The sequence below is a fragment of the Brassica napus genome, chromosome A9 (assembly GCF_020379485.1).
Source record: "Brassica napus cultivar Da-Ae chromosome A9, Da-Ae, whole genome shotgun sequence".
In the NCBI taxonomy this organism is placed as follows: Eukaryota; Viridiplantae; Streptophyta; class Magnoliopsida; order Brassicales; family Brassicaceae; genus Brassica; species Brassica napus.
This window is the reverse complement of record NC_063442.1, coordinates 33,029,872-33,055,992: the sequence shown is the minus strand read 5'-3', so window position 1 is coordinate 33,055,992 and position 26,121 is coordinate 33,029,872. Positions and strand designations below refer to the sequence as shown.

Genomic DNA, 26,121 nt, shown 5'->3' with positions numbered 1-26,121 from the left:
GTTTTTCCCAGGCCTAGATATTAATCACAACCACATGGGTTAAATACTAATAGGTTTGATATCAAGTGAAGAACCAAAGAGGGATAAGTACATACTAGAGCCATTATGAGGTCTCTCTGGTGCATAGGAAACACTTAATCTGGAAGGACTTAGATATGTTCAAGCTGCCTTTCTCTAGAGGACCGAGCCTTGACGTCTTCTTCTTTCTCCTTCACAAAGGAGAGAAAAGAGTGGATACTTGCCGATGGTGAGCTTCTTCTCCTTATCGATCCCTCTGCTTCTACAGGACAGTGTCTTCCGAATTTACGTATCATCATCACTATATACACTGCAAGAGCAACAACGCATGCCAGTCCACACACCACAAACAATCCCCAAAAGCTCTTAAGCTCCAGCCTATCCACCTCTATCTCTGCGCCTTGCAACGAACAAGCTTTCCTTAGCAACCATTTGTCTCGTATTCTCTGCAAATCTCCGTTCTCTGATAGCTGCAGAATCGCCGTTGAAACGTCAACAGCCAAAGGAGAGTTACGTGGGAATGCCTGAACAATGGAAGAGAGAGAGAGAGAGACATTATCAGTTCTAAATATTATACTAGCTGTTGTTTGGTTGTCACGGAACGATACTCACAAATCCCCAACCGGTTTTAGTGAACTCTTGACCAACTATGCCGAACTCGCATCGGTTTGAGAGGAAAAGCTCTATGTAAGCACGTTCACCAACAATAGCAGCAACACCACCTTTTCCTGGACCATCTCTTAAGGCCTTCTCGTATTCCTCTGGAGACCAAAGAGGGACTAGTCTTGACTCGTGGATCCTGAGCTCGTTAACCAGATAGTCTCTGACAAAGGACCCTTGTGGATAACCAATAGGATCATTGTTTGTTTGCAATGTCTCTATGCCTTTGATTGGTGATGATAGCTGATGAACTGTCAGAATTGACGTGAGGCTGGCGGTGTAACTTGAGTTGATTATGAGAACAATGAATAGCCATATAAGCAGCACTATTCTTCCAAGGTTGCTGACCGTCGTCTCTCCTGAATCAATTCAGCAGAAAACATTGACACTGTTAATTCTCCAAGTGTTTTAAATCTCTATACACTAAAAGGTAAAAAGGCCAGCATCCTAAAACTAACTTTTCTAGGATAAAATATTTTTCCTAGATGGAAAAGTAAATCGAGTTTTGAGGCTACTATAAATACAGGTCTATTGGGTATAAGGGATTGTAAATTTATTTATTCACATAATCAATTTACAAACCTAAATGGGAATTTGCCTCAATTCGGTTTTTGCTCTTAAGTTTCTTTGCTTTCTTCAAGTTTTGATTCGCGTTCGTTCATCTTACACCATTTTCTTAAATGCAAAACAACTAGGAAAGAAGAAGGGGTGTAGGGAGTTACACTTACTATGTGAGAAGAAAAGAGTTGAGAAGCTGAACCTGCAACACAAACGAAACATTTCAGAGAAAAGATGTGAAAAATTGTAAGAGTGTTTTGAATTGAATCCATTTAGTTCCGTTTCTCACCAGAAAGTAGTGATGACTTGTCTACGAGGAGGGCCTCGAAACTCGTCATTGTGTTTGTGCTCCAGACACCAAATGACAGCACCAACTATGAGGAAAGAGGAAGCTGCAATAAGCCACATCTGGGGAGTGAACGGCCTCAAGAACGCCATAGCATTGGAACCTAACTTCCGAACAGGAGCCACCACCACTAGCCCTGACTCCACATACGGCTGTGTAAAATCCGCCATCTTGGTTCTCTCCGTTATGATGGTTATATCGCCAACACCTGCATCGAACACCTGTGTACAAGATCAACATGTCACCAATAGAGACATCATCATTACAGATTCTAAAAAGAGTGCATATCATATGTACACTCACCCCAGCAGTTATCAAGCGCACTAGCTCAGAGTTACTTGGATTATCATGACCATCCCCCAAAGCTACAAGCTCATAGGGAACTGCATAAGGTAGTAAACTGAGAGCGGCCACAAAGACATCAACACAGAAGCCAGTGATGATCCCGTTGCTTTGAACCGACACAACCTCTTCGAACCTGTAACGATTCGGTACTCCAATCCTCAAATGTCTTCCATTGTTCGAGAACACCCACCCACGAGGGGTGTGCGTCGTCTGCCCTGGCCATACAACGCTATGAAGCTTCTGCCCCGAGGAAGATGCGTTCTCCAACTCCTCAGGGGGCATCACAGACAAGCCTAGATGATCAGACCAGTAACCAACGGTCCTGTGACCAGTGCCAATGACATTAATCACATCAAAGGACGGATTCACTAGGTTCCTGTCTTTAGTAAACTTCATCCTACCCGTTAAGCCGACTCTGTCAACCTTCAAGATGCTCTCGAGAAATACATTTCCTCCATCAAAGACTTTGAGAGCGTCAAGGTGCAAGTTCCCACCTCTAAGCTCAGACACAATCGGACTCGTCGAAAAGGAAACGTTTCCACCTCTTTGGAGATAATCATCAATGGCGTGAGCGAGCAGCCAGACAGTGTCATAAGCATACAGTCCATAAGTGCTGAGTCCAACATTAGTTACGTTACGCCACCTCTGAACGAAGCTCTTCTTCATGACCGAGTCAGGAGTGTGCAGGCGCAGCGCGATGACTCCTTGAATGTTATTGGGAAGAGGAGGAGAGTTTGTGTCTATGATGGTAGAAAGCCAATTGGTAGCAATCCACACATAGCCACTGCTCATCATACCAAGATACTGAGCCACATTGAAGACCTCAAGGCCCCAGATGAAATAAGCGTGGACAACAATGATGCGTGACTCACTCAAAGCTACTTTAATCAGCAAGTTAGTTATGTTCTCTCTGGTGGGTTCGGGGGGCAAAGCTGCTTTGTATGAGATTCTGCAACGCTTCTCTGCTAACTTGTCTCCCAGAGCAGCTACACCGTTTTGGCCATAATCATCGTCACCGTAGATTGCGATGACTTCTCTCCAGCCGTAGTGGTGGACAATGTCTGCAATGGCGGCCATCTGGAAGAGATCGTTTTGCGAAGTTCTGATGAAGAAAGGGAACTGACGAGGAGACATGGTGGGGTCTGTGGCGGTGAAGGAAAGTATAGGAATCTTTAGCTCTGTTGCGACGTGGGAGACTACACGGGCTGATGTTGGTCTCTGAGGCCCTATTATGGCTACTGTCTTGTTCTCCATGAACCGTAGAGCTTTTCAATGTGAAAAAAAAAAACCAATCAGACAAAACATCAACAAGAGGATACTTTCATGTGTGTTGACTTACGTTCCATGATGCTCATGAATCCGTTGAATTTGGTGTCATGCATGATGATATTGAGTCGAGTGTTGTTGAGAACGGTGGGGTTGGCATTCACGTCGTCAACGGCGGCTTGCATAGCTACTTTGATGACTTTACCAATGAGAGACTTGAATGTGAAAACGGAGCCGATGTTCACAACTTGGGGTCTGGGAGAGACATTTGTGGATTGTCCTTGTAGGGGAACTGCATGGCAGAGAAGCAGCAAAAGAAGAAGCCACTTCATCTTCTCAGTTTCAGCAGCTTCCTCCTGTTTCTGAAAACTAAGAGAAAGGTCAAGTTATATAATGAATAAAATCACCACCATTAGAAAGCCAAAACTGAGATAAGAAGCTTCACCTGTCGCTTTTCCCACAGAGCGTGTGAGAAAGGTGGATCAAGTAGCTGAGTGCCCCTTGATGATCTAAGAGCCTTTGTAAATGGTGGTCACAGAAAGTAAGAAGCATCATTCCACTCCATGACGAAATCTCACTCACTCCATATCCTTGAGTGGAAGCATCACTCCAAGGAAAGAAATGTGGCAACTTTGCCCAACCCACTCTCTTATCTCATATGATTACACTTCCACATCAAATTCATAACACCTCATTTTAATAATACTGAAAACACCACTCAGATTTTACACACTGGAAATTAAAAAAAAAAAAATCTCAGCTTTAGTGCGCAACAAGAAAAACCCATCTCAAGTCAACACCTACTTCTAGCTTCCAATTGCTTAAATGCCTACTTCTGATAACATAGAGACCCATCACAATCTTATTGTTATGTAGTAATCAAAGAAGCAAAGGAAAATAAAAAGTGTACCACCACTTAAAATTGCCATTAGGGTTTTGGAAATTGATTCAAAGCTCCACTGAGTCTCAGTGACGGTGCCGACGCCAAGAAATGGGGTTTTGAAAAGGTAAAACCTTGACACAACCTTCATAGTTCCTTGCTCAAGCTTCTGTGTTAATAAGAAGGAGAAAAAAAAAGAAACAAAAACATAAAGATTTTATTTTTAATATATTTAAATAAAGTGGGAAGCCCACGTGGCAGCGAGAGAGTTAATCGTTGAGTAAAATAAGGAGGAGAAAAAAAGCTATTTCTATATTTATTTTTAAAAAAGACATGATGATGATGGTTCTGTTTGAAAAAAAGAAACAAAACTGATCGGAATCTGACAAATGGCACCGGAGACAGAAGTTTCGCCGATGGTTAACAATTTGGAGGCCGGAGATGACAACATGACTCACCTGAGCTCCTCCGGGAAGCCACCAAGGAACCTCTCCGCAATGCGACATTGCAACAGCACTGCTTGGTTGATCGATTCCGTTGGTTTTCTTTTTTTTTTTTCTTTCCTTAGCTTGATCGGACGTGAATCTTTCCCATCAGATCTCATTGACCTGAATTCTAAAAGTGTTTAAACTTTGAAATTGTGAAATGAAAATGACGCAGGAAGGAGAGGAGAGGTTTGGTTTAAAGTCTCCTGAAGGACAAAACTCCACATGGGAGCCTGTCTTCAGATCCGGAAGTTGGTCGGATAAGGGTCCGAAGCGGTCCATGGAAGACGAATTCATCTGCGTGGATGATCTTAAAGACCATATCGGATCATCCACTGGAGCTTTCTATGGGGTAACTGATAGAGAGTTATTATTTATGTTTCTTTCTAAGGGAACACTATTGGATCGAATGACAAAAGACATTGTCGGAAAAGGATGGTTGAAAATAGGATTCATGTAGTGTAATTAGAGAAATATTTCTTATTACAAAGCAGAAAAGATATATGGCTTTGAAATAAGGGATTAAATGGAATGGAATGGATAGGGTAGTAGAGTTGTAGAAACAATTCATGTAATGTAACATGAGAAATGTTTTTGTTACGTAGCTGAAAACTTATGTGGTTATGAAACAGAGATTAAGTGGAACTGAATTGACTTAGCAGTAGAGTTGTAAAAAAAAATATGTTTATTTCATTTAGCTTCATATAACAATATGCTAATACACAAAAAGTCAAACTAGTTTTAAGATTATTGAGATCTCATCAATATGCCCTGTTTACCATTAATGTGTTTTGTTGTGAAGGTGTTTGATGGACATGGAGGTGTTGATGCTGCATTATTCACAAAGAAGAACCTTCTGAAGCTTTTAACGGAAGACAAACACTTCCCAACCAACACCAAGAAGGCCACAAGGAGTGCCTTTGTCAAGACGGATCATGCTTTGGCCGATGCTCCTTCTCTAGACAGATCATCAGGGACAACAGCACTCACTGCCCTCATCTTGGACAAGACAATGCTCATTGCGAACGCAGGCGACTCCAGAGCCGTGCTCGGCAAACGAGGCAGAGCCATTGAGCTGTCCAAGGACCACAAACCCAACTGCACGTCCGAGAGGCTGCGCATTGAGAAGCTTGGAGGTGTCATCTACGACGGATACCTTAACGGGCAGCTCTCGGTGGCTAGAGCTTTAGGAGATTGGCATATTAAGGGAACCAAAGGTTCGCTCTGCCCGCTTAGCTGCGAGCCTGAGCTGGAAGAGATTGTGTTGGCGGAGGAAGACGAGTATCTTATAATGGGATGTGATGGACTTTGGGATGTGATGAGTAGCCAGTGTGCAGTGACGATGGTGAGGAGGGAGCTGATGCAGCATAACGACCCTGAGAAATGCTCTCAAGCTTTGGTTAAGGAAGCACTGCAACGTAATAGCTGTGATAATCTTACTGTGGTGGTTGTATGTTTCTCGCCGGAACCGCCTCCGAGGATTGAGATCCCCAAGTCGCATAAGAGGAGAAGCATCTCTGCGGAAGGGTTGGATCTACTCAAAGGCGTTTTGAATGATTTGTGAAGGAACTGAGTGAAGCTGAAAAGGTAAGAAGAGACATGCATTAAGTCTTGTTTTTTTATTTCCTCTTTTGACAGAGATACCAAGTTGTCTGCTTTTTTCCAAGTTTTGATTCCATTATTCTTTTTGTAAGGAAGCTTTACCCATTTTTTGTACTGTAGATCTTACCATATCTGAACGATTTTTTTAATATTTGATTTGAAAGGATCAGTTTTTGACTGTTAAAACCGTTGCTTGATGATGAGATCAAACCAAAACTATCAACTTCTGCTCACTCTACAACATTGTCACAAATATAAAATTAGTCGTGTACATTACCATTCCACATTATTGAAGCAACTCTCACCTCTTATTCCCACAGCAGCCACAGGTTTTCTTGCCTGGATTTGCTTTCGTTGAGCTTTCTCCTCAATAAAAGGCCTCCTTGGTTTGTCCTGGAATAAATTCTGCTCTAAGAAGACAAGTTTCTCAACAAAGATCAGCTAACGTTCGCTTTCTTTGCAAGAAAACGTCTTTGATTGTCGTGCTTTAAGAGTTAAGACCACTCTTGGATATGAATCAGGCCATTACTATTGATATAGTTATGCTAATGGCATGAGTAAACGTATAATGAAAATGAAGAAATATGTGTAACTGTAACTGTATCGAGTCATTGGTGGCTGTGGGAGTATTAAGTTCATAAGGAGGTCACCACCTGAGACAATTGCCTCGAGATGGCGTCACAATATCCAAATTTGATACAAGAAAATAACAAACGAAAAAAAAAATCTTTTGGCTCTAACTTGAGCGGCATGTCTTAGTTAGTGTTCACAATGGTCACCCCACGAGTGGAGAAGAAGATGAATCAGCCTCTGGGCTTGTGGAGACGAGGCCTGTTGCAGAAGATCCGGCCATTGGCCCTAACCAGTGCTGCAACTCCCACACAGATGCCCGTCCACAGGAGCGAGAAGAACAAGTGCTTATGCTTGTAATCACTCCCAGCTGCTCAGGGCATTGTACACAGTTTTAGACTAAGTTTGGAAGAAAATAAGAAAATCTAACCATCCAGCAAACGAAGTATCAGACATACCTTGTTTCATAGACATTGTTGCAAACCAGAAACTGAGCAGAACCACCGCCAATGCCACTGGGAAGTTCTGAGATATCAAATTACTTTGTTGTTAGACTAGGATTCTTTATATGATGAGAAATTGAGGTTGGGAATGGTTATAATCTTTAATTGATGAATGCTTACTGCTACAGCCTCGAGGCCTCCCTTTTGAGGCACAGGAGCCATGTCCCGGTTCACAGCAACTATGTAGTGCCCTTGCAGGAGATCAATCGCATCCTTTTTCACACAGAAAATATTAAGCAGAGTCAGGACACAAACCAGGTTCAGGCGTAAGTGATCCAACAAGCAGTCACAAACAGTTCTACAACTGAACATCATTAAACTAGACAAGTGTAGCTGCTAAGAATGAAACTGAAAAGTCACTGACCTGCTTAGTTCCATCAGCAAAGTTATTCAGGTAATAGCGTCTGAGGGAGCTCCAACCATCTTTAAGGACACCTTGGGCAGTCCGATGCCCATACCTAAAATTGAGCCAGTTAGAGTAAATGACCAAACACTCCCTTCTTAAACTGACTGCACACTGCTAATAGGGAGGAAACATCCAAACCCGAGATTAAACATATGGAAAACGTACCTGACAAAGTCTCCTTTAAGTGCAGGAGTACCAGAGTACTGAATGCTGACGTCATCACCATGATTAGCCCATACTGAAAGGCGAAAGTGCATGAGTAAATTTTGAAAATTTACATCTAAATACTGCAATATCAGATTTTCTACAAAGACAAGAGACTGACAGATTTTGTAGCGTTCGTCAAAATTCGGATGGGAGCTTATGGTTTCTTCAGCACCAAAAACACCGATCCTTCTGAGTTGAAGTTCTAACATCTTTCGACCGATCATGCTCTGCAAATGCCAGGAAGTAGACACCATGGATGAGCAAAGGCCAATGAGATAAGAGCCGCATCATCATACTGTTATGACTAACCTGGGTGACATTTGTACGGTCTAAGCAATCTATGCAGTTTGTTCGGACCACACCAAGCTGCTCCTTCATTTTATCACCCTTTTCATTTAGCAAAAAGTACCTGTGTATTCAGAGAATGTAAAATGATTTGCCATTTCTTATATAATTATTCATATTTCAAAATTACATAAGCATAAATGTCCAGAGAAATTTATACCCATTTTGTTCAAGAAAACCCTCGATCTGCTCGTACAGAATTGATAAGCGCTCAAAATGAATATGCCCACAGATTTGATGGAAATCAAAGTGAAGGTATCTACAGGATAAGGACCCTCCTTCAATTAGTTGAAGATAAGAAAGTATAAACGATCTAAGAAGCACATTAGACAACAGATTAACTACCTTATTTCATCTCCAGTAATGTGCTGCATAACACTAGCAAACTTCTCACTTAAGCGCCCCTCACCGCCATGCTGAGTAGAGAAGAAGCAATTGAGGAATATAAAGTTAAAAGTATGAATCAGTTTTGGCAGTTTATATTGTTAAGAAGATCTATGCATTGCACTTATTTAAAGATGAAAAAGGGCTCGCAAACATGATGTGTATCACAACTTAAGTCACATAACTCCAAAGACACTCATGTATGTTTGAAAGAATATGTACCTTATTGACAAGATCAACTGCCAAAACTGATCCATATTTTTTCCTTAGGTCCAAGAAGTGACGTTCAGCAATCCGTGTCTGCAAGAGACGCAAGTTACTTAAAAGAAGTAAAGACTAAAAGAACAAACTTTTAAACAGAAATTAGGACTCACAGCTTCTTCAGGCTGCACAATCTCAAACTTGGGCTTGTAAGTCAGATCTACAATTTGCTCCCACATAAAAGGCATGGATCCTCTGACCTGAAAACGGAGGAGGTAAAAATAACATCAAGAGTTCAATCAGGGATTGAGAAGAACAGTATGAAAAAAAAAGAAGGAAAATGAATGGTCATATATAAAATGATTAAAGATTTGCAGCATAAGGGAATTCACAATATGAAAGCGTGTTAAAAACAGCACCTGAACAAATGATGACGTATATCCATTCATCTGTACAATTTGCTCAGTCTCCACAAAATTAGCAACGTAGCCATCGGCATCAGCTCCTCTTCGCCACATACGCGTACCTTGTAAATGATCAAAGATAAGGGGCAAGACACAATCACAACAAAATATTCGTCATCTGAATTTCCTGTAGGCGAGGGCATACATGTCTCCTATCTATCTAAAAGATGTAAGCTCAAATTGATGTTCAGTATCGTGCCATTTCTAAGAACAAGTCCCATCAAGTAGTGTTGGATTCCTTGCTATAGTCATTTAGTAGAAAGATCATAGTAGTCAAACGAATGGCTGACGTCCCAGCGAGCTACTTACACATTCACACTAGACATCCATACAATTAACCTATTGAAACTTCCCCATTCTTTTGAACTGTTACTCTCGAACAACTTGAAAGCAGGTAAAAATAGTACAGAGAAATATGTACCGTTTCTCCTAGTACATCGTCTTGCAATCAGAGTAATGTCAACGATATCTTTCCCAATGGCCGTCTCAAAACTATTAAAACGTGACTAATGGTTAAGGAAAGATTCGTTCATAAATAAAAGATAGCCACGTAGAGTAAATAGAAGAAAAATGAGAAAAAGAACTGATGAAAAGGATATTCCCTTGAATTACTGGAAGCAAAAACTGATCAAGCTGCAAACGGAAGACAAAAAAAAAGGTAAGATATTCTGCAAGTAGGAAAAACAAGGGGCTGTGAATAAAAAGAACATCAGAAACACAGACACCTTATTATCGATAAGAACTTCCAACATGTAATTGTTCCAAAGAAACCTCGGCTCAGCCTGTTGTAAAAAAGGAAACATCACCAAAACAAGTTATTCTCAATTGTCACAAACAAGCAACAACGAAAGAGGCTAATTAGTGACTCTGATGAAATTTGATCAATTTCACAAAAGTAGCAAAATGATCATCACCTGTCTCCACAGAGGAAGCGACTTAGACTCAGCACCCAAATCATGCAAGCGTTGTGAGCTGAAAATCACAAAAACGAAATATCAAACTAACAGAATCCTTAGGACAGTAGTACAACATATGTACATCAAAAAGGAAGAAGACAAAAACCATTTACCTCAGCGTTAAGTTAACTTGATATGAGAAAAAGAGACCAGTTGTCTTTTCTGCGACACTAAGCAGCTTCGAGAACTCATTCTCCATCTTTTTCTGCCAGAAACGATACAAACACGTTGAGAGTCAAGATCCATCATTAATACTGCCAACAGAAAACTGAGAGGACACAAGAGTTTTTTTGCCTACCTGTTCTTCAGGGGAGTTTTTGAGGGAATGATCACAAGGAAGAACCTTAAGCGATGTAATTTTGAAAATAGGATGGCCGAGAAACGAGCCAACACGCTCACTCTCTGTCACAACCACCAAGTATGATCCTGAAATCAAATAACATTGCAATCTAATCAAAACTCTAGCATGTGTTTTCAAATCTAAAAGGACAACACTAAGAGGATCCGTAGATTCTAACCAGCAAGGAGCTTCAACATCCCAACCACGCCAGAAATGGGGTGGATTTTAGGAACGCGCAAGGAATCGCATTCTCCGACTTGATCTGAGACGCAAAGGAAACAGGATTTTGAGATATCAAAAAGAGAGAATTCAAGAAACGTTGTGAAGATTAAGAAGGAAGAACGAACCGATGAGCTTCATGGAAGCGTCGACACGGCTAATATCCAAACACGGAGCGCCTGAGCCATTCGCCGGCTCGATGATGTACTGATCGGGAAATTCCCATAGACGTAAACGGGAATGCAATTTGTTCCGAGAATCCATTCTAAAATCAACTATAAAAGTTTCACAAATCGCAGAGGAAAGGAAGAAGAAGAAGATAATGATCGAAGGAGAAAGGAAGAAGATCACCTGAGATCTGAAGTGAATTATACGACGACGAGGCGAATTGAAATATGGAACGTGCTAATTAATGATTATTTGTGTTAATCGTTGGATCAAGTCGAATTTTAGTGGGCGACCACCACGTACCTTTCAAAGCCAGCTAGCTTCTTTGAGGTCGCCGGTTCGTTTCGAACTTTTGATATAACACAATAGCACATCATGTTATTCCCTTTAATTAAAGTAACTAGATTTTGACTCGCGCTTTCAAAGCGCGGGTTTATTTTTGTTTTTTTTTTCAATTGACAAATATTTAGTAAATGTCACATTTTCATATATTTGTGTTTTATTTTATAAAAGACTTAAAAATTTTATCTTTATTTATCGTATTTCATTTTAAATGACTATTTATGTTAAAAAAATTAAATTTTATTTTTTAATGAATTAAGTTGGTATAACTCTGATAAATTAATTTTATTATGGGGTTAATATTTTAATTAAAAAATTATATACTTTTAATAAAGATTTATACTTTTCAATAAAAAAAATTAATTATTTTTATGAATGCTTAAATTATATTAAGAAAAGAAAAAAATAATAATTAAGAATAGTTGAAAAAAATTATTTGAACTTGGACTCAATGGCCCAAAGGAAAAAAAAAAGTGAGAATTGAATCTGATTTTTTAATAGGCTCAAATGGCCCAAGAGAGATTTGATTTGGGCTGGATCTAAAAATAATGACCCAATATAGATTTGTTATTAATATTACTTAATTACCCTTAATGAAACATGCAATGTTAGTGAAGAAAACATGCCCCTAAGGTAATTATGACAATAGGACCCTGCTTTAATAGTATAGATGGGACAAATAGTTGGAAATTCTCAATTTGGATATTTCACAAATATAATATTAAGTGTTGAAACCCGTATTCGGACGGTAGAAACTATGCTAGGCGCTAGTCGGATGGCAGTCACAGGCCTAGCGAGTTACCAAAAAGTCGAGGATTAATCAGAATATACGCGGGGATTAGTTTTTATATTTTTAATTATATATATACATATATATATTATTACAAGTGAAAGTTCATTGTAGAAACGTCAATAGTTCAGTGGCGGCTGTCGCTTTAGACTCTGTAAGAGGTATAGGGTTCGAATCCTCCCAGTCGCAAGTTTTCTTTCATTTTTATTAGCGCAAATTCGGAAAAAAAATTTTTAATTTACTTTCATTTGTCCCACATGGCTTAGTTGTGATTGTGACAAAAGAGTGCCTTGAAGTTCCCTATAAATAGAATTGACAAGGTTTCCATTATACCCAGGCTAATGGGCTTCTTACAGGGGCCCGATTAACCAACAAAGTCTAAATATTTTCTAAAAAATCGGTTAATCGAGCAAATAATCGGTTGTTCAAGCGAATAGTCGGTTATCCGATTAATTAGAGCGATTAGGTCAAACTCGCGGCGCTTGCCCTCCGTCTAACGCCTAGGCGGTTAGGCATCCGCGTTTTTGAACAGGGGTTTTACACTAACAAACCTAACATATAAACCAAAAAAAATGGGGTCAATTGACCCCTCCTCCATATGTAATTCGGCCATTGGTTCCTCTCGGTATATACTACTGTATTAGTGTGTTTGTGTCCTCATTTTTTATGTATGAGTAGCCCTGGGAAAAAAATATGGAAACAGAAAAAATGAACCGAACCGAAATCCTCAAATACATGAATGGTTCATATATTACTATATTTGAATTAACCGAGTGGATGTGTAGAAATTTAAGATTTACATGAATTAACCAAATCTTTTGTTTTACACTCTGGTAGAAACTATGCTAGGCGCTAGTCGGACGGCAGTCACAGGCCTAGCGAGTTACCAAAAAGTCGAGGATTAATCAGAATATACGCGGGGATTAGTTTTTATATTTTTAAGTATATATATACGTATATATATTATTACAAGTGAAAGTTCGTTGTAGAAACGTCAATAGTTCAGTGGCGGCTGTCGCTTTAGACTCTGTAAGAGGTATAGGGTTCGAATCCTCCCAGTCGCAAGTTTTCTTTCATTTTTATTAGCGCAAATTCGGAAAAAAAAATTTTAATTTACTTTCATTTGTTCCACATGGCTTAGTTGTGATTGTGACAAAAGGGTGCCTTGAAGTTCCCTATAAATAGAATTGACAAGGTTTCCATTATACCCAGGCTAATGGGCTTCTTACAGGGGCCCGATTAACCAACAAAGTCTAAATATTTTCTAAAAAATCGGTTAATCGAGCAAATAATCGGTTGTTCAAGCGAATAGTCGGTTATCCGATTAATTAGAGCGATTAGGTTAAACTCGCGGCGCTTGCCCTCCGTCTAACGCCTAGGCGGTTAGGCATCCGCGTTTTTGAACAGGGGTTTTACACTAACAAACCTAACATATAAACCAAAAAAAATGGGGTCAATTGACCCCTCCTCCATATGTAATTCGGCCATTGGTTCCTCTCGGTATATACTACTGTATTAGTGTGTTTGTGTCCTCATTTTTTATGTATGAGTAGCCCTGGGAAAAAAATATGGAAACAGAAAAAATGAACCGAACCGAAATCCTCAAATACATGAATGGTTCATATATTACTATATTTGAATTAACCGAGTGGATGTGTAGAAATTTAAGATTTACATGAATTAACCAAATCTTTTGTTTTACACTCTGGTAGAAACTATGCTAGGCGCTAGTCGGACGGCAGTCACAGGCCTAGCGAGTTACCAAAAAGTCGAGGATTAATCAGAATATACGCGGGGATTAGTTTTTATATTTTTAAGTATATATATACGTATATATATTATTACAAGTGAAAGTTCGTTGTAGAAACGTCAATAGTTCAGTGGCGGCTGTCGCTTTAAACTCTGTAAGAGGTATAGGGTTCGAATCCTCCCAGTCGCAAGTTTTCTTTCATTTTTATTAGCGCAAATTCGAAAAAAAAATTTTTAATTTACTTTCATTTGTCCCACATGGCTTAGTTGTGATTGTGACAAAAGGGTGCCTTGAAGTTCCCTATAAATAGAATTGACAAGGTTTCCATTATACCCAGGCTAATGGGCTTCTTACAGGGGCCCGATTAACCAACAAAGTCTAAATATTTTCTAAAAAATCGGTTAATCGAGCAAATAATCGGTTGTTCAAGCGAATAGTCGGTTATCCGATTAATTAGAGCGATTAGGTCAAACTCGCGGCGCTTGCCCTCCGTCTAACGCCTAGGCGGTTAGGCATCCGCGTTTTTGAACAGGGGTTTTACACTAACAAACTTAACATATAAACCAAAAAAAATGGGGTCAATTGACCCCTCCTCCATATGTAATTCGGCCATTGGTTCCTCTCGGTATATACTACTGTATTAGTGTGTTTGTGTCCTCATTTTTTATGTATGAGTAGCCCTGGGAAAAAAATATGGAAACAGAAAAAATGAACCGAACCGAAATCCTCAAATACATGAATGGTTCATATATTACTATATTTGAATTAACCGAGCAAAACCGGAATCAAACCGAAAACCAAACGGATACTCGAATATCCCAAAAAACAAATTTCAGCTTTCTGATATATGACCAGAAGATCATTAACCCAACTCAACTTGGATTGAACAAGAATAGTGAATAACTTTGTTATCACCGGACCATATTATCTTTTATGTACTCTCTTATATTATAAATATATACTAGAAATTACTCGCGCATCCGCACAGATGTTTATTTTCACTTGTAATTTTTGTTTTAACTAAACGGTATAATATTTATTTATAATTTTAAATGTATTACATAATTGTTAATAATGACTTCTTAAAATATAATAATTTATGTATTATACTGAATAATTATACTTTGTTTGTTTAAACCATCTATTGTATCACCGAAATTGGTACTATATAAACAAAGCTAAACTTTTTATAAATAATTGGACTTATATATATAAAAATATTCTACCGATTCTGTTTATTTATATATTATATAAATTGATTATTTGTGTCATTTTTACTTTATCATTTATCACTACTAAATTATAAAAATTATTAATGTGTTAAGGTTTAAACCAATATTATGCTATAAATTTAGTAAATAAATAAAATAATTCGAAATATCACTGAAAATTATGAACAAATTTATATTACGTATGAATTTAGAATTTAGTGCTTAGAGTTTTGAACATACAATCAGTGTTTTAACAAATGTATAATATTAAACTGCAGATTTTAGTATTAAATACTCTATATGTTTTTAAGAGATGCATATTCTAGACTTTTCACATATATTAAGAAAACTCATTAAATATGTATTTTTTTTTTGTAAATAACAATTTTCCATAAATTTTAGTCAATAGAAATTCAATAAATACCATTAATTTTTTTGAAACTTACAATTTTTCATAAAATCATACATTGAAAAGGTAAAAAATGTATCTTTTTGAAACAAAACTTTTTTCCAGAACATACATCTTTTAGGAACGGAGGGAGTAAGATATATACAAAATATTTTTTCTGAATTTCAAATAGGATAGAAATAGAAAATTATGAGTTATTTGTATATAAAATATTATACATTAGTTATAACATTTGTAAGAAAATAAAAAAAATTATTCAATACATCACAAATTTTTAACATATAAAACATCAGGAAGTAGTTTCGACTCAAAAATCAAAATAAATTATCAAAACAATTAAAATACAATTACATAAATATAAGTTCTCTATTTATGTGTTCATAGAAATATAAATTATGCATATTGAAAGATAAAAATATATAAAACATGTATATTTTATATGTGTACTTAATATATTTTGACAAATAGAAAAGTTATGCGCTTTTAAAGCGCGGATCAAAATCTAGTTGATACATTATTTTCTCTCACTATTGATCTTTGCATTTATCATATTTTTTTTTTTGAATTTCAACATTTATCATATTTATTACTCCCTCCGTTCCTAAAAAATCCATATTTTATAAAAAAAATTGTTTCAAAAAGATACTTATTTTATATTTTCTATATAATTTTTGTCAACTAATACTGAGAAATTGTGAAGTTTAAGAACATTAATTGCATTTCTTAAAATCTAATTGGTTTAAAAATATAGGAAATATAAAATTAGAAAAAACTATGTATTTATAACTAAGTTTGAATATGTTTTATTAAAAAGTGTAAAATTTATAAAACATGGATCTTTTAGGAACGGAAGGAGTAATTTTTTTTTTTTTGTAACACCAATACTTTCATTAAAATAAAAGGCCTCAGGCCCAAACGATGTCTGAACAGAAATTAAACTTAAGAAGCTGAAAGAGATGATTTAGCTAAGCGGTCGGCATCTTCGTTGAAAGAACGCGAGATGTGTGTGAACGAAATTTCGACAAACGCAGAAGAGATTTGTTGAATATCATTGATGATACCAAAGATCTCCTTCGCCTGCGCGTCGTTGTTGATTGCTCTAACGAGCGTTGAGTTGTCAGAGAGCATCCGGAGCTTAGGGAGCTCGAGCTTTACTGCGTCGATTAATCCAGCACGGAGCGCCAGCGCTTCCGCTACTAGAGGTGAGGGCACGAAGTTTTGGGTCCTCGATTCTTGGTGGATCATTCTTCCTGAAGGCTTATTGATGATCCATGCGAGTCCAGCTCTCCTTGATTGAGCATCGTAGGCTGCGTCCGATTTGCACGTCGGAGTACCACCTGTGGCGCTTCTGAACTGATGTTTCCTGTTTGGATGGGGTAAGCCGTTCGTTGATTGTGTCTGATGATCTTGTGCATTAATCCATTCCCTTGCCAGTCTTATCGCCTTGGTTGCTACTTCTGTCGGAGTAAAAGTTCGCTTTTCAAACAAGAGTGTGTTACGAGCTGTCCACAAGGCCCAACACACCCATGGTAGAATGGTTGAGGAGACTCCCGAGGGTGGGAGGCATATTTGTCTTCTGAACGCAATCACAGCCTTCTTGAAGTCGACCTCCGTAGCTAGGTGAACTACTTGTTGTAAAGGGATTAGTTGCCAGACTTCCTTAGCAAAAGGGCAATTGAATTCCTCTTCGTTGCAGTAGTTCACCGAGGGGAATGGCTTCTTGTATGATGGACCACAAAAAGAGCTTCATCTTCGGCGAGCACTTGGCGTTCCATATATCTTTCACCCACTCAAACGCATCAGGTATAGGTTCTTGTATACGTTGTCCTTTCATAGCTGCTGTATAGTAACCTGACTTTGCTGTGTACTTGCCTGTTTGTAGTGGTTGCCACACATAGATGTCTTCCGTGCCTTGGTTCCCTGGGTGGATCATTTGGATTTCCTCTGCCACAAGGGGTAACAGCTCTTCTATTCTCTTCTTGTTCCATTTCATGTCTGAGGTTAGAAGGTCTGAAACCGTAAGATCCATAGCCGCTTCAGGGATAGGTCCAAATGGTTTGAGGTTCTGTTCCAGTGATATCCATGAGTCTTTCCACACCTTGGTAGCTAAGCCGTTCCCTATTGCTTTACCCACATTCTCTCTTAGGAGTTCCCTGCCATGTAGTATGCTTCGCCATCCATGAGAGCAAACCGTAGGGACTGTGACCTCCATGAAGTTTTTGTTGTGGCAGTATTTGCCTAGTAACACTCTCGCTAGTAGACAGGTTGGGTTGGTTAAGATCCTCCATGCTTGTTTAGCCAGTAGAGCTTGATTAAATAATTGGATATCCCTCAGTCCCAAACCCCCACCTGCTTTTGGTTTTGTGAGTCTGTCCCAAGCCACCCAGCACATCTTTTTGGTTCCATCAGCTGTGTCCCACCAGAAGCGAGTTAGGACTGACTGAATCTTTTTACACAAGCTGACAGGTAATTCAAAGCAAGACATTGAGAATGTGGGGATTGCCGTTAGGACCGCTTTCAGCATGGTTAGTTTACCAGCTTTGGATAGGTGTCTTGTGGACAGGCTCGAGGCTCTCTGTCTTATACGATCCACTATCACCGTGAATAGATCCTTTTTCCTTCTCCCGAAATGTTCAGGTAACCCAAGATATTTTCCTTGTCCTCCTTCCTTTGCGATTCCAAGAGCTGCCTTGACTAATACCTTTGTTTCTTCTGGTGTCTTGGAGGAGAAGGTGACTGAAGACTTGTCGGTATTAATCTTTTGTCCCGAGGCTAACTCGTATTCCTTAAGGATCCTCATGAGAGCAGTGCAGCTGGCTGGTGAGGTTTGACAAAAAAACATCGTGTCATCTGCAAAGAGCAAGTGGTTTACTCTTGGGCTTCCTCGCGCTACCCGAATTCCATTTAAGGTACCTTCCCTTTCTGCCTTTTGACATAGGCCTGATAGCACTTGTCCACATAGTATAAATAAGTAAGGGGAGAGGGGGTCTCCTTGTCTTATGCCCCGCTGAGGAGTCACCGAACCATGGACTGTATCATTGATTAGGTAGGAGTAAGTAACCGTAGATACACACTGCATGATTAGGTGTATCCATTTGGAATGAAACCCGAGTCTTTGTAGAACTTTCTCAATAAACCTCCATTCAACTCTATCATAAGCTTTTGACATATCTGTCTTGACTGCCATAGTACATCTTTTTTGAGCTTGAGATATCTTCAGGAATTGGAGCACTTCATGGGTGATAAGAATGTTGTCAGCTATCGCACGTCCCAGAATGAAGGCAGATTGATTCTCTGATATGATCAGGTGGAGTACTTGTTTCAGTCTTAACGCTAGGAGCTTAGAAATGATTTTGAAGAAGACGTTACAGAGAGCTATTGGGTGGTAGTCAGCCACTTTTTTAGCTCCCACTATCTTCGGAATCAGTCTAACGTGTGTTGCGTTTTGTGTAGGTCGAATAGCTCACGTGGAGAAGAAACCTTGGACTTCTCTGATAACCGCCGGACCAACCACTTCCCAGTTGGCCTGGAAAAAACTGGCTGAGAATCCATCAGGACCTGGAGCCTTATCTGGATGAATGGCGAAGGTTGCTTCCTTGATCTCAGCGGCTGAAGGATCTTGAATAAGAGCAGCATTCATGTGATCCGAGATACCTGGTTTGAGGGCTTCATCTACGATGTGCAAGTCTGAGTGTTGCGTAGCCGTGAAGATATTGTCATAGAACTTGCAAATCACCTCTGCTATTTGCTCCTCCTCGAACCAAGGTACTCCATCTTCATTCTCTATGACAGTCAACCGGTTTTTGGATTTTCGAGCTTTTGTAGTCGCATGGAAGTAACCTGTGTTTGAATCTCCCAGTGCAAGCCACATTTGTCTGCTTCGTTGTTTCCAATACTCCTCTTCTTGTTTATATGCAGTTAACAATCGCACATTAATTTTATGGATCAGGTCATCATCCGGAACCTGACTGGACATGGCATCGTCTAGTTGAGAGCGGAGAGAGTCCAGCGTTTTCCTACTGTTCTCTTGAAATTCTCGGCTCCACTTACATATTGCTCGTCTGCAACATGCCAATCTGCCTCCCACATCAAGGTGTGTATTATTCTCCCAAGCCTCCCGGATAATCTGTTTAACCTCAACATGATCTCGTAATCTTCTATCAAATCTGAAGATCTTCAAACCTTTCTTTCTTCTTGTATCTAAGAAGGTCGGTAGTGGGCGGTGATCCGAAGCTTCATATTTGAGATATTGACTTCTGCATGAGGGGAAGATGTCCATCCACTCACTATTGCTGATAGCTCTGTCAAGCCTGCATTGCACCGAGTGGGAGTTTCTCTTGCCCCTCCAGGAGAGGTAGTTTCCATAGTGTTTGATGTCAAACAGGCCATTCTCAGACAGGAAGGATCGGAAGGCACAAAAGGTACCCTCTGCTCTTTTAGGGCCACCTTTCTTTTCACTATTGTCTGTGATTTCATTGAAATCACCTGTTAAGAACCAGGGATTTCCTGCTGTAGGTTGAAGGTCAGCTATCTCATTCCAGACTACTGCTCTCTTCGTGTGGTCCGGTTCACCGTAGACAAACGTGATTTGGAAGGTAACTCCCTTCTGTACGATTAGCGTATCAACGAAGTTCTTGTTGCTGGCTCTGACTGTTAGTTGAATATCGTTATTCCAGATTAGGAACAGGCCACCACTTCCTGGACCATTGGGGGGAACTTCAAAGAAGTTATCGAGTGGATGCCAAGCCAGAGCTTTTTTTACTACGTCCAAGTTGTTCTTTGTTTCCATCAAGAAGAAAATATCAGGAGAGTTCCTTCTGTGGATCTCTCGCAATCGTTGGACTGTTGCAGGGTTCCCCAGCCCGCAGCAGTTCCAACTCAGAGTGACTAAGGAACCAGGGGTGGAGGAACCCGAAAATCCGCTTTCCTCCTGTTCATTGCAGGGATGAGTTGGATGGGTGGATTTTGTGCTGGCATTAAACTCGTGTCCCCTTGGTATTTCCCGGCTTTTCTACCTTCCTTTGAAGATGCTTCACCTCCATTTTTCCCTCTTTTAGGTGAGTTTTGCAGTTGAGATAACTTTCTTTTCTTTAGGCTCGCTCCTATTAGTACATTAGGACTGTTTCTAGGGGATCTTCTCTTCGAGGAGTTACTCGTACGCCTCTTAACTTTGTTTTGAAACTCCTGCAGTGTTTCCTCCTTTTCCTCCACTGCCTGGGGTTGCACTTGCGGTTTCATAGATAATCCCCGGTTCACTTTTTGTACCTCGGAGGTGTTTACGATAAGGGATCTGATCCTCGCCGCATTATCTTGCCTCTTCTGGAGAATCGCCTCAGTGTTTGGTGAGATGTCACTGTAGTATGGGTCAAGACCTATGTCTACTTCATCATCTTCACCGCCTTGTGGACTGCGGATTAGTGAGGGGTCTGGGCCTAAGATTTCTTGGAACGTTTTTTCCTGGATCGGGGGTGGCGTGTTGGGATTACTACCAGAGCTTCTATCACGGAGGGATAGCGCCTGTTGAGATGCCGTGGCCATTAGGATTCTAGAGGCTGTTGCTTCCATCAGCCCATTAGCGTCACTGTACAGCACACGCTGTCGACGTGCAGCTGCCTCTTTTGGGTCTGGACAGTTCAGGTATTGACGTGTAACTTCCTGGAGCTCCTCCATCACCTCCTCTCTTGTCTGCGTCCGATCTTTGGGTGTTCCATATTGTGTTGCATCTTCTGATAGATTAGGTTCTTTATGGGTATTCACCAGTGAAGGAATTAGACCCGAGTTCACCTCATGTTCAGCTGATTGTTCAGGCTTCTTGTGGCTCGAACTCCTCTGGGAGAAAAGGTCTTTGCCTCTTTGAACTGATCTATTAGTTTGATCTCTGTCTTTCACATATCCCGGGGAGTTATATGTCTGAGGAACATCTTGTGTTGTCTTCTTCCTCCAGGTGAGTCTGGAGGTCTCAGCTTCCCTTACAGCTCTTTCAGTTGGTGGTGGGTTGCGGGTTTGCTTAGTGCTTTGTCTTTCTCCAAAGGCCCTGCCATGAGGAGTAATTAATATCTAGATATTGATAGTTTTTTTGATGCAATCATCATTGATGATGGAATTATTAATATTGAGGTAATTGAAGAAGTTTGGCATTGGGTAATGCAGTTATAGTGTGAATTAAACGAATCCACTATGTGACATTCATATTTTTTACGCTGCAGGATCCAAATGATCCTCATAGCTATCGATTGGTTGGAAACATTGGCTGTTAGAATACTTTTGAAGTTACGTCAACCATTACACATATTCCTGTGGCATAGGTACAATGGCATTAGCTATGCTTATATCCAACATGTTAATATTAGCTAAAAAGAATCTTCACATCAAGTGACCATACATGAATATTGCTGACCTTTTTACCCTAAACGCATATTGTGTTTTTTGAATCATGTGTTCAAAACTTTCATTTTTTTCCTTTATTTTCTCAAACTAAACAATTAGTTTTATGTGAGATATAACATTGTATTTGACAATTGCTTTAAAACCAGTGACTAGTGAGTTGTTTTTATCTTTATATGGAGTTCTAAGTATATATATATAGTTTCTCGCAAGGTTTGCGCAGTCGCGACCTTAAGAGGATGTCATTATTTGTAGATTTGGACGAATCGTTCAGGTTCGGTATTGTTAAATACAATTTTCTTGAGAGAAAATAAAGAAACAAAGAGGATCGTTGAAGATTCCACATAAGAATGTTGAAATCTTTCACATGCTTCAACAATTGATTTATCTTCTGTTCATGAAAGACATAGTCACTATCACCCTCACCAGTTCACCATCTTATATGTCTGATGATTCCCAAATTATGAAGGCACACTCACATCTCAACATCTTTCGCCTAAAAATGTACACAAGACAATTCCACATGTAATGAGAAAAGTAGCAAACTCTCAAACTTTAATGGAATCATGTGTCGAAATTTTTTTAGTTTCTTTATGAGCATAAACATTAAGAAGGGTTTAAGGAATTATACAATGATCATGAAGTACAACATTCTATAGCTGCAAATCCTCTCTTAAGATATTTTCCAGCTCCAGACACACAACAACCAACTAGAAACGGAGCTCCAAATAGTTCTTTAAAGGAGGCCCATAAACCAAAACCATATGTTGATGCTAAACCTACACGGCCACTAATCTGAAAAGCAATATCATAACATGATAATCAGTTTTTTCTTTCAGGAGACAAGAATTAGGAATTGATTATTATTAACTTCCTTGCATTACCACCACTTGAGGAGGACCCACAAGCAATGTGTCCTTCACTGTCAACACATGGGCAGGAAATTGCATTTATCGTGTAGATCAAGTCAATTTCTAGTGGGCAACCATTACGTCCCAACTAGCATTGAGACCACCGGTTCGACTCCAGCTTCTTATCATCTTAACTTTTGATATTTCACATCATGTCATTCCTTTTAATTAAAATCATGGGACGAAAAGGAAGTTTTTAAAAGTGATAAAGTCATGTTTCTCTTCTTAGCAATAGTTATACTAATTGGCAAATGAACTTGATTTGAAAAGTTACTAACTTAAATACTATTTGAAAGCTTACTACTGTACTAGTGTGTGTCCTTGTGAGTTCACAATATGTGACGGTTTAAAAAAATAGCAAATGTACAACAGTTCTTATAATATTGAATAAACTTTGATATAGAATCAGAGGTCACATGATCGAATCCTTAATCATCATTTTCATGGACAATGTGTTTACATTGTGTGACAGTGAAATGATAGTTCAAAGCCTCTTTTGTGCAGGGTATTTCAGAAGATCGAGCCGAACTATGTGTGAATGCAAAAGACTCCCACAATAGAGGTATCTCCCAATCTTGACTCCAGTGGTCATGTGAGAAAGCTTATGATCATGGTACAACGCTATAGGCTTCCCATCTAGATCCACCCCCAGAACGCCAGCATTCGCCATAAAAATCAGGGGATCTAAGCCGTAGTTAGCCGCTATGGCCGTGAGTTTCCTCAAGAAAGGGTATCTAAACGCAAGCTTCCACAACACTGTTACTCCCTTCAAAAACAATGAGAAGCAAACAATGATATACCAAAACTCAAATCATAAAGTTTAAAAGAATTTCAGTTTGTATATTTACCGAAGGCATCGCGATCCAGTAATGTCCTTCTCCATCGTACCGGATGTTGTCGGGATAACCGGGTAAGCCTTGAGTGAATACCTCCACACGCTCCTCGTTGATGTAATACTTGCTGCATCTTCTCCTGTGAAAAATAAGAAAACAACTTGAGATGAGGTTTCAAAGCACAAAGAGAAGGTTATAGAGAGAAGGAAGAGGACATGGGGGTTTCGCAGAAGACGAGATGTGTTTGGTCGGGAGACATAGAGACGCCGTTAGCGAAGTAAAGGCCTTTTAAAAGGACACGTGTTGTTCGTGTGGTCGGGTCAAAGCTCATGAGTCTGCCATGAGGTTTGCCTTCCAAGATGTCAAAAGCGAACTGACGCATGTTGTACTTGTACGAAGCGTCTGTGAAATACAAAACGCCGTTATCTGCAACGGCGACTGCGTCAGCGAGCTTGAATTTAACGCCGTCAGCTTCATCCGTCAACAGCTCCGTCTTCTTCCCGTCACCGCTTATATTCAACAGTCCCTATACAGACACAACTAATCAACTTCCGACATCGTTTTAAAAGCTAGAGTTCGGACCAAACCTTGTATGCGTCTGCGACTATGACTTCTCCGTGGAGTCCAAAAGCGACGCCGAGTGGTCTGCCGCCGGTATTAACCCAGTCCTCTACGACGGAGTCATTAACTGACTCGGTCACCTTGACTCGTTTCACCCATCCATCTACACAACCAGTATAAATGAAGTTTGATTCTCGGTGGTAGGCGATGTCCTCGGGGCTGTTGAGAAGACCAACACCGATTAACTCAGCTCCGGTAAGCAATTTATCGTTGCTAAGTGGAGGGAGAGAGGTGGTAGAGTAGTCTAATGCATTGGGAGGAAGCAGAGCTGGGTCGAAAGAGTCGAGCCGGTAGAGAGCGATGGAGGCGAGGAAGGGGATGACGGTGGAGAAGATGAGGAAACGACGAGAGAAAGAGAGAAGAGGCATTGAGAAAGGATTTTTTGGGTTTGTGGAAAACGATGAACAGCTCCAAGTGTTTGAGTGAAAGAAGATGAACACGCCTTGATTTGAGGTTTGATGTCGTTGACTTTATAAAACTCTTTGAATCCTGCTTCATGGGCCTTAATCCTTTACGGCCCCATATATTTGATGTTACGTGTTTTATTGACTTTTAAAGGTTACTAGAGATTTTTTCCGCGCTTCGCGCGGATTGTGTCTTATAAATTTATTTTATTTATAATATTATTTGTCGGTTTGTTTCTTTTACATTAATTTTTTGTTTTTCCAATGTTAGTTTTTCTTAATTTAAATTTATATGTTTATAGTTTTTCTTTTTTCTGGTTGTAGATGGAGAATTATATTTTTTATTGATGGTTTTTGTATGTGACATAAACTTTTTGAAATTTTAAAATAATGTTATATATAGTACAATTAACACATTAAAGAAGAGAAACATATTTAAGCACATTTTATACAGGTTTTATATACATAATTTTAAACATTATATATGTATATATTATAAGTTTGAAACATGTAAATGCTTTCTAAAGTTAAATACTTGTTCTGAGTTTACATAACTTATCGAAAGTTTTATCTTTTTTAAATTTAAATCACAGAAAAAATCAAAAAGTCAGTATAAATGGGTTTTCTTGGGCTTTTAAATCAACACTGAAAATTTACATGAATCATATAACAACAGTTTTATAAACAACTCGATAAAATTTGACCGAGCCAAAGATTTTCACACAATATGTTCTTTCTTCTTCAAATTGCGAAGAGCCTATAGGCACAAGAAAAAATCATAATTTTTGTTTTCACTTATATAACATTTTTTTTCCTTTACACACGGAATTTATTACACTGCTATAAGCAATTGAGAACTCTATTCATATAAGATTCACATCTATGTATTTTGACAAAGAAGAATTTTAGCCATCTTTAGTTTCAGAATGAATCAACTTCAGTCATATACACTATATTTTCTCTATGATTCAAATCTTACAATTTTAATATATGTGCAGATTTCCATGTGAAAAAATACGCACGCCATCTATCATTCAACCTATTACTTTTTCCAAAGTAAACACTATAATCCTCGTTTGGTTAGCTCCACAAACTAATCTCTTTGGATCAGTGTAACCTTTCAGAAAATGATAATCTTAACATCTTACCAAAAAAAACAATAAATATTGACTTATTTATATGAATATATATATTATTTTAAATCATTATAGTGGACGAAGAAATCACCATAATTTGTACAACAAATTTTCTTAGATTCACTTCATCATATTCACCATTTTACCATTTTAATTACATAATTTTATATGAGCTTCTTCACCTTTCCCGGTTATTTTCTCTTTATTTATAACTACAATATAAAGTTATAAACTATATATATATATATTATAAATTAATAATTTATTTACTCTTAAAGTAACGATTAAAAATAGAACATAATTCAATATAGATATATGATTCTATTAATAAATTAGCAGTTACAAATTTGAAATTTTTAGAAATATCAAAAGTTTTATATTAGTTAATTATTTTCTAAATGACATTT

General features: G+C 38.9%; 5 protein-coding genes across 8 annotated transcripts; 1 reads left to right on the top strand and 4 right to left on the bottom strand.

Annotated features, from left to right (window-relative positions):
• Positions 1-20: 20 nt before the first annotated feature.
• Positions 21-4,269, bottom strand: LOC106367645 (glutamate receptor 3.6-like). Of its 4 annotated transcripts, none has more exons than XM_022691077.2 (8): positions 4,104-4,269; positions 3,639-4,028; positions 3,267-3,562; positions 1,886-3,192; positions 1,526-1,803; positions 1,407-1,438; positions 631-1,037; positions 21-542 (listed from the first exon to the last, which is right to left on the bottom strand). In XM_022691077.2, exons 2-8 carry the CDS (start codon positions 3,746-3,748, stop codon positions 150-152), a joined length of 2,823 nt encoding a protein of 940 aa, XP_022546798.2. In that variant the 5' UTR covers positions 3,749-4,028; positions 4,104-4,269; the 3' UTR covers positions 21-149. The 4 variants fall into 4 exon arrangements, with proteins under 4 accessions (XP_022546798.2, XP_022546799.2, XP_048597013.1 ...); XM_022691078.2 differs by having other exon boundaries at positions 3,639-3,925; positions 4,104-4,239; XM_048741056.1 differs by lacking the exon at positions 4,104-4,269 and having other exon boundaries at positions 3,267-3,555; positions 3,639-4,090.
• A 93-nt stretch (positions 4,270-4,362) lies between these two features.
• On the top strand, positions 4,363-6,329 carry LOC106367656 (probable protein phosphatase 2C 47). Its single transcript, XM_013807480.3, has 3 exons — positions 4,363-4,609; positions 4,734-4,910; positions 5,361-6,329. The coding sequence occupies exons 1-3, from the start codon at positions 4,463-4,465 to the stop codon at positions 6,120-6,122; spliced, it is 1,086 nt and encodes a 361-aa protein (XP_013662934.2). The 5' UTR covers positions 4,363-4,462; the 3' UTR covers positions 6,123-6,329.
• Positions 6,330-6,729: 400 nt separating this feature from the next.
• LOC106367649 (phosphoinositide phosphatase SAC7-like) lies at positions 6,730-11,253 on the bottom strand. Its single transcript, XM_048741060.1, has 20 exons — positions 10,884-11,253; positions 10,715-10,798; positions 10,495-10,622; positions 10,310-10,401; positions 10,155-10,212; positions 9,966-10,022; positions 9,840-9,873; positions 9,662-9,742; positions 9,196-9,302; positions 8,950-9,036; positions 8,798-8,875; positions 8,537-8,607; positions 8,352-8,450; positions 8,156-8,255; positions 7,965-8,073; positions 7,805-7,877; positions 7,598-7,691; positions 7,354-7,446; positions 7,189-7,255; positions 6,730-7,100 (listed from the first exon to the last, which is right to left on the bottom strand). The coding sequence occupies exons 1-20, from the start codon at positions 11,017-11,019 to the stop codon at positions 6,964-6,966; spliced, it is 1,785 nt and encodes a 594-aa protein (XP_048597017.1). The 5' UTR covers positions 11,020-11,253; the 3' UTR covers positions 6,730-6,963.
• Positions 11,254-16,364: 5,111 nt separating this feature from the next.
• On the bottom strand, positions 16,365-18,612 carry LOC106363415. The gene is made up of 3 exons (XM_048740520.1): positions 18,339-18,612; positions 17,130-18,242; positions 16,365-16,882 (listed from the first exon to the last, which is right to left on the bottom strand). The coding sequence occupies exons 1-3, from the start codon at positions 18,610-18,612 to the stop codon at positions 16,365-16,367; spliced, it is 1,905 nt and encodes a 634-aa protein (XP_048596477.1).
• A 4,486-nt stretch (positions 18,613-23,098) lies between these two features.
• Positions 23,099-24,631, bottom strand: LOC106367655 (protein STRICTOSIDINE SYNTHASE-LIKE 5-like). The gene is made up of 4 exons (XM_013807478.3): positions 24,141-24,631; positions 23,769-24,079; positions 23,569-23,692; positions 23,099-23,486 (listed from the first exon to the last, which is right to left on the bottom strand). The coding sequence occupies exons 1-4, from the start codon at positions 24,540-24,542 to the stop codon at positions 23,205-23,207; spliced, it is 1,119 nt and encodes a 372-aa protein (XP_013662932.2). The 5' UTR covers positions 24,543-24,631; the 3' UTR covers positions 23,099-23,204.
• Between the last annotated feature and the right edge of the window lie 1,490 nt (positions 24,632-26,121).